At 51.7% G+C, this 7,983-nt stretch overlaps 1 protein-coding gene across 1 annotated transcript in view; it reads right to left on the reverse strand.

Moving 5' to 3' along the window:
* Window positions 1–7,906, reverse strand: part of Csmd2 (CUB and Sushi multiple domains 2) — a 633,859-nt gene extending 625,953 nt beyond the window's left edge. Inside the window, exon 1 of the mRNA XM_029561678.1 lies at window positions 7,702–7,906. Coding sequence (XP_029417538.1) covers window positions 7,702–7,906 — 205 coding nt within the window. The remainder of the gene's footprint in view (window positions 1–7,701) is intronic.
* Window positions 7,907–7,983: the final 77 nt, after the last annotated feature.

Here is a 7,983-nt window from a genome sequence, read left to right on the forward strand (position 1 = left end):
ACGCAACAGCACATTAGAAACCCCAGACTAAACAGAAGGAGTCCATCAGGATCTTCAAAATATAGTGTTGACTAAATAAAGCAGGAAATGTATAGTAAAATATCACATAGAAATTTAAAATGTATATACACACAAACACCCTCCATATTTTATAAGGATCCATGCATATTTCAAGACATATATTGAACATATCAGACTGGGTTAGAGACCTCAGTTCAGATCTTGTCCCCTGAATGGATGTGTTGGTGAGGATTAAAGGCAGGCTTTGCCTCTCTCAGATTCACATGATGATGCTGCCAGGGGTCAGGGGTGTGCAGGCTGCACACAGGACTTCTGATGGGTCGTGGATGAGGGTGTGTGGGTCTTCCTCACCCAGCTATCAGGAACAGTCATGCTGATCCTGGCAGGGAAGGATGGGTGAGATATTGGATATTGAGAAGATCCATAGCCCTCGCTTACTGCCCTGAGCCCCTGAGCACAGGAAGGCAGGCTGTGGGCAGAGGCAGTAGGCCCCTCTGGAAAGTCACACCCACCATCCTGACTACCGGGCAGGGCTAAGACTAGTAACCTTTGGAATCCTAGTGTAACAGTTCTGGCTTCCTTCTGTTTTGTTGATTCAAGAACTTCTAAGTCCATCTTGGCATAGACAGGGTGGATCTTATGATTATTCCCATTTCACAGGCGAGGAAATAGAGTCCCACGGAGAGAGATGAACTGATCTTGATTTGCTCAAGGCCACACAAGTTGTAAGGGTCGAGATGGGGGCTGAAAAACTAGCTTGCTGACTCCTGGACCAAACCATGCCTTCCTGCATGACACCCAGCTGTGACCCAGTGTTCTAAGACTGCATGTATGACAAGGGCTGGGAGGGCGGGACCACACAGGAAGTAAGGATGCTATCATGGAGGTGGCCACTTATGCTAGGAACATTTTTTAATGTCTGTGAGCGTATTGTGTACATGCGTGTAAGTGCACCTGTGTCATGCAAAGCTTGCAGGGGTCAGAAGAGGGCGTTGGATCCCCTGGAACTAGAGTTATGGACAGTTGTTAGCCGCCATGTGGGTGCTGGGAACTGAATCCCAATCCTCTGCAACAGCAGCCAGTGCCCTTAACCACTGAACCATCTCTTCAGTCCGTATGCTAGAACATTTTAACAGGGGAAACAAACCATTCCACTTTCACCTTCTCATTGCCAAATACAGCATCAGACACCCACTCATCCTCACAGGTCCTGCTGGTTCCTGAGCCTCTGTCCATCTTTGGCATCCACTCAAGTGGTGCCAAAGAAACAATGAACAAGCAGCCAGTGGGACTTGGGCTGGGGTAGGGAGGCAGGACTGGGAGACAAGCAGCAACCCAAAGACAAACCCCCAGAGGCCTGAGTCAACTCTACCACACCCGCTCATCTCAGAAGGAGCCATCAATCACTCTGCACAAAAATGCCTGCATGTCCTCTGATAATACATTCCTGTCACCAATGGTCTAAATTTCAGAGTCTCCGCTTTCTCCTTTTAAAGTTACAACCGTCACACTTGCTTACTTTCAATCAATAACTAGATGTAGCTACTTAATAATGGAACTTATTCTGTTTCTCTATTTGAAAACCTAGAAGATGGACACGATTTCTTTTTTGAAGTTTCTGGATTATAATTGCACTTAATTGAGTCTGAAGGAGACACTGGGTGGAAGTGTCTGTTTGTGCAGCAACGTGAACCCTTATTTTCTTCTTTAGACCACACAGAGGTTCTCAAATAAATTTCTAAGAGTTATTTGGTACTTTCAGTAATTTAACTATGCATGCTATTTTTAGCATCACACAAATTCCTTATGATGAGGATTTTCAAGGATAAGGCTGACAATTCCCTTAGAGAATGGTTCAGTTTAAATTTTTTCCAATGATACAGAAACAGGTAGGTCTCCCTCAAAGAGGAAAGCCATGAATCCAAAGCCCTTGCTTCACCAGGCCTTGGGTCCTACTAGCTCTAAGGTCAGGCATAACTTCTTTCTCACTATTGGACCTCACATGAGTTGCCTTGGTATTCCTGGCTTGTGCCAGATACATTTCTCTGATAAGGTTCCTGACGGTGGCCATCCAGGACACCACCCCTGCACACACACTTTTCCCCGAGGAATGGCCCATTACAGTTATAGAGGGAAACCTCTAGTATTTTAGGGCCCATACCGTATAGGGGAAATGATGCCCAAACCATATAGGGGAAGAAGTCCAGGGACTTTCTATCCACTGGAAATGCCATGGTTCAGTCAAGAAAGCAGCTGACCAAAGTTCAAGAAGTCCTGTAGAGGAAGATGAAGGTATTGCTATCATGTGACATAGGGAGTCACGAGCACATAAGGCAAAGTTCTACTTAGATGAGTGTCTGGGGCTCAAAACCAAGGGTCACTTTGCAGACCTCTGAGACACTTGCAGTGAAGACGGGGCCGGGGGGCTCATGGCTCCTTGAGGACTACAAGTTTAGGATCCAGACCTCACATGCCAAAGCAGCATAAAGTGAGGTACCAGGGCAGAAGCATTCCAAGGAGGTGATACTTGCGGGGTCCCCTGAGAAGATGAACAGCAGTGTGGTCCCAAATAAGAGACTGGAGTCAAGCATACTTGGGTCCAAACCATGGCTGTGCATCCCCTTTTCAACTGGGTTTCTTTGTCTATCACATGGCAACAAGACTATGAGCCCAGTGGGTTGCTCTGTGGACAGAGTTAATACACGCCATGCTCTCAGTGAGCCTTAGCTACAGGTGTCACTCCACTGGGTGTGCAGACAACTTTCTGAGAACTGTAGGTTGGGGAGGACAGGATACAGACAATACAGCTTCCCCGGCTGGCTCCTTTGTCCTCGGAGTTGCTATCCAGTCCCACCTTCCACTTTAAGGGACACCTTCCCAAGGCAGGCCTGGCCCTGGTCTGCTATACTTCACATGTAGAATCCTTCCTGTAGCACAGGAATTACTTGTCCCTTTCTAAAGTGAAGAACTCTGTGCGTTAGAGAGTTCTGAAGATCAGCCAGGTCTCCAACAGGAACATGTGGTCTGCTGAGCAATCAAATTCCCTGACTCCTGCTGACATGACACAGAGGATGAAGCAGATAGGCCTGGTACAGGAGCTGAGGTGCTGCTGCCAAAGCCACCTGCTGGACTCTTCAAAACCAACCGGTGCTCAGACCCTGTGTTATGGGTCGTCAGTTCCCTTGATTCTAGCTTTCCCTTCAGGAAAACCACACAGCCACCAGTCCTAGATAGATCAGGCACCGCCTGCTGTATTTTAGTCAGCTTCCATCTTTAAAACCATAAGCCTGGGGGTTGGAGAGATAGCTCAGTGGTTAAGAGCACCGACTACTCTTGCAGAGGACCTGAGTTCATTTCTCAGCACCCACATGATGGCTAACAACAGTTCATAACTCCTATTCCACGGGCTCCAACATGTTTACTTATATACATGCAGGCAATACAGTCATACACAAAAATAATAAATAATAAATATTTAAGCCATAAGCCCGCAAATCAATTGTAAATGGAAATTCAAGTCCTAACACACTTTGGTGACTGAGCAGTTAAATGCTTTCCTTAGCATGCTGCTGCTGGGGGCTAGAGATGCCAAGGATTTGTAACTGTTTTAGAATCTAGGGAGCTGGCTCACCCACCTGTGACATTTAGTTTTGGGGAAAAGACAACTGGGAACTGGGTATGTGTCATTGCATCACCTCTGCAAACCAACTGGTTTCCTTGATCCCTATAACTTGCAATTTTTTTTTTTATCAATGCCTGGAAAATTGTCCAAGAAAAAGAATATAAAAACCATCTAAAGATTTAACAGCAGTCCATCAAACGCCAGCTCTGTCCTGAGAGGGCCTGGCAGACCTGGATGCTGGGTTACCAAGAGAATCAAAGTGCAATCTCCACCTTCATGAACTTCACTGTTTATAATAGTTGAGGCAGACACTTTTTCATACTACTCAATGGGTACCGTAATAGAGCACTGGATACCTCGAGTGCAAGAGGCAGCCTTTTATAAAAGCCAGCTGTCCTAGTTTGTTTCTCCATTGCTGTGACAAAACTCTCTGACCACTACCAACTTGGGGAGGAAAGGGTGTATTCAGCTTACATCTCCCGGGTCACAGTCCATCAGGGATCCCACAGTAGGAAGTCAGGGCAGGAACCTGGAGGCAGGAGCTGGAGCACAGGCCATGGAGGAACGCTGCTTACTGACTTGCTCCCCTGGCCCCTGCTCAGCCTGCTTTCTTATGCAACACAGGCCCACCTGCCCAGGGGTGGCACCACCCACAGTGGGCTGGGCCCTCCCACATCACTCAATAATCAAGAAGATGCCCCACAGATGTGGCCACAGGCCTGTCTAATGGAGACAATTCACCAATTGAGGCTCCCTCAACCAGGTGTGTCAAGTTGACACTAAAGTTATCCAGCACACCAGCCCTCAAGTAACATGCAATCCAAACACATTGTCTAAAAATTAATTTTTTCAGTCACAAATGTGATGACATGGGAGAAAATCAGAACTTTGTCCCAACTCTTTACACATATAGTTTGGTGTCTGTTCTATTAGTAATTCTTAACAATGTAGGTGCATCACAACCTTTTCAATATTTAGAGTTTCTTAATCTAGAGAAAAGTAATTTTGCTTGAGAAAACTGAGGGTGTCAAACTGCAGGCCCCAATGGCCACCTGATGAGGATCCTCCTAAGGCTCTGGACTAGGTGTCTGGGGAGTGCTGGGGGGGAGGCACAAGTACACTAGCTTTGGAAGGGAAACACCAGAGGTAAGATGCCCAGTGGGCAGATAGATGTATAGGTTGTCTGGACCCAGAATATACAAGGACCGGGAAGCCAACAGATATATAGGATATTTGGCAGGATAGATCTGTCTGGAAGCTTCAGAGTGTACAGTGGAGGTCTGAGCAGGGATGAGCTCACCCAGGGAAAGGGATGGGCAAGTGAATGCTCCAGGGTACCATACTTCAGGGAAGGAGTGGGTGTCAGTCTTATAGAGACTTAGGAGGCATGCTCAAATCAGTGAAATATCCCCAAAGGCGCAAGGGAGAGAAATTTCAAAGGAATATCCAAGGCCGTAGAGCCCAAGAGGAAAGCAGGAAAAGTGCAGTGGGTTTGGTCATGGATGACTGCTTCCAGAATGCTCCAGTGCAGTCTTGGGCAACAGAAGTTGGGTTGCAGCGAGTGACAGGTGGCAGGGAAAAGTAGGTGAAGATCTGCTTTGATGAGAGGTGATGGTAAAAGACAGATGAGATGGTGATGAAATGAAGTCAAGAGGGCCAAGATGTCTCCTTGGTGTGTTTTATGTGGAAGATGCATCTGTTTACAGGCCCAGGAGTTTCAAGGAGGGAGAACTGACAGAGAGCATTTGTTCTGATAGGGGTCTCCAGGGAGGCTAGGGGTCCGATGGACTCAGGGGCAGAGTGGGATGAGTGGTGGGTTAGAAAGATTGGAATTGAGTGAAGCAGGAAATGGTGGACAAGGAGCCCCCCCCCCAATCAAATCCTCATATTCATTCCAGCCAATGGTCACCTGGCAAAGGAAGGGAGGTGCTCGGTCCTGAGCATCTTCTAAAGTCAACAATGTGAAGTGGTCACAGAAGGAAAGTGCTTCTTTCACCCATCCCTAGCAACTGCATCCTGCAGATCTCCTGTCATTAAGTCCATTTCCAAATCTCTGCTGCCTGAAAGGCTAGACAGTACATTGAAAACACACAGGAAAGCTTTAAAAAAAAGACATGAATGCTCTGGAAGCCAGAGATGGGTCTGCCAGAGAGTAACTGCTCCCATCGAGCCACACATCCCCCAACTTCTCCACCTACCAAAGAGACAGGCACAAATGGATCTTTACAAGGCAGCCTTCCAGCACTGCTGAGCACTGTGCAGGCCCTGTGAGTCGGCCTTTTTCTCTCCCCTGGGGCATAGCATGGACAGAAAAGCAATTTCGTAAATCCCTAGTGATTCTCCAGTTGGCTAAGGCAGAGCAAGGGGCTCCCCTACACAGCCATCCAAAGGCCCCACCGTCGGTACTAACAGTCCCCCACCGCCCATGTGGCAAGTCTTGGTGACCCACGGCATTGGTGTGAACAGCCTGCTGGTGGGTGTGGGTGTGCGAGAGGCCAAAGCAACCAGGCGCGTGCACCGCGGGCGCCCCTCTCTGGGTGTTGGTGGCTATGACTCTCAGGAGAAGCTGAAAAAGTCCGGTCAAGTAGGGATAGAAAGACAGGGCTGGCTTGGGGCGCCCTCCTTGACCTGGAACCCCAACATTCCGTGACTAAGGGGTGGACGACATGGTCCGCATGAACCGGTTCACAAGATGCTGGAGGCCAGAGTGGGCCTAAGAGTTTGTCACTCACTGGCCAGCCAGGGGAGGGGCGCACTTTCCAAGAAGCAGCACCAGGGTTTGGGGGTGGCCAAGGCCAAGCCTTCAAGATTCAATCCGTGGTTTTAAAATACCAAGCAAACAAAAGACAAGCTCTGCTTATGCCCGAGGTCCAGGATCCAGGCTTGGGCATCAGGTGCTTGGAGGTGTTCTTCCCCCAGTTGGTGTCAGCCTCCAGCTAAGTAAGAACGCAATTCCAGGCGTCCCTGTTTGGACTGGTCCCCACATAGGCACATGGAACTTTCTAGGTTGTGGCTGAAGTGCCAGAGGGTGCAGTGGGTAAAGTGGGAAAGGACCAGTTGAAACCAGTAACGTCCAGTGGGACTGGGTTCCCTGGAAGGTCCGAGTGCCTCTGCAATATGCAGTCAGACAGACGTCCTGAAGTCCCGGGACTCCGCGCCCTCCAGGTCTGCTGGGCTCGGTTGCCCAGAGCGGGTCCCGCCACCCGCGCTACGGCTGCCGCAGCCCGGGCATTCGGCTGCAGCAGGGCGCGGGAAAGGGCACTTTGGCGCGGAGTGGGAACCGAGGCGGGATGAGGTGGCGCGGACCCTAACGGCGATACCCTACCCCCCCCAGCACGACCCCCGCTTCCATCTCCGGTGGTTCAACCTCCTCCAACACACCTCCACGTAAGCCCTTCTGTAAAGACTGAGCTGGACCCCCGACCTGGGCGCGCGCCCACCTGCACCCCCCCTTTCCGAGCACCGAGTGAGGGGGACATGTGAGGAGGTGGATGGCGACCGCAGTCTCCCCGTGTCTCTGGCGGGGGCAAGGGCTTCGGTGGGTGAAAATGGGCGGGGACAGGGAAGGACAGACCCTGCAGACGCGGAGACGCCGAGGGGGCGCGCCGGTCCTCCCCAGCCCCCAGGACGGGCGTGCCAAGCAGGATGGGGAGCGGGTAGGGGAGTAGGGCTCCGGGAAAGTTTATCCGGGAAAAGCCTGGCACCTTGGGATGGGGGGTGGGGGGGCTGGGATGCTGGAGAAACTGAAGCCATGGTCCAGGTGCCCCGAAACCCCGAGAGAGGGGATGTCTGTCTCCCAGGCCCCTCAAACCGGCGGGATCCGGCCAAGTTGCGGCTGGAAGCTGGGGCCAGCCTTGAGGGTTGAGGGTGGAGGTGAGGACGTGGTTGAAGATCCGGCGGAGGACCTGGGCAGACACAGGCGAGGATGAGCAGGAGGGTGGGTAATCCGGAGGAGGATGCTGAGCCACCAGAGGTGGGGGCGGGGGAAGGGACCCGGACCGCGTAGAGGCTGGATGGGCTCGGGGCACGGGTGGGGCGCGAGGCGCGGCCGGACTCACCCGCGGCGGCGGAGGTGCTGAGCAGTCCCCAGCCCAGCAGCAGCAGCAGCGGCAGCGGCAGCGGTAGCGGCGGCGGCGTTGGCGGCGGCGGGCGGCCCCAGCTGCTCCCCGCGTCCAGCACGAGCGCCGAAATCCCGGTTCCGCCGTGAGCCCTCCCTGCCGGGCAGCCGCAGCGTCCCTGCTCCCGTCCCCGCGAGCGCTGCATGGCGCGGCCGGCAGCCCGAGGGAGAGGCTCCGCTCGCCGCCGAGGAGAAAGGAGGTCAGGAGAGCTCCGGAGCTTTT

The sequence above is a fragment of the Nannospalax galili genome, unplaced genomic scaffold (genome assembly GCF_000622305.1).
Source record: "Nannospalax galili isolate Female #2095 unplaced genomic scaffold, S.galili_v1.0 scaffold473, whole genome shotgun sequence".
NCBI classification, from domain to species: domain Eukaryota; kingdom Metazoa; phylum Chordata; class Mammalia; order Rodentia; family Spalacidae; genus Nannospalax; species Nannospalax galili.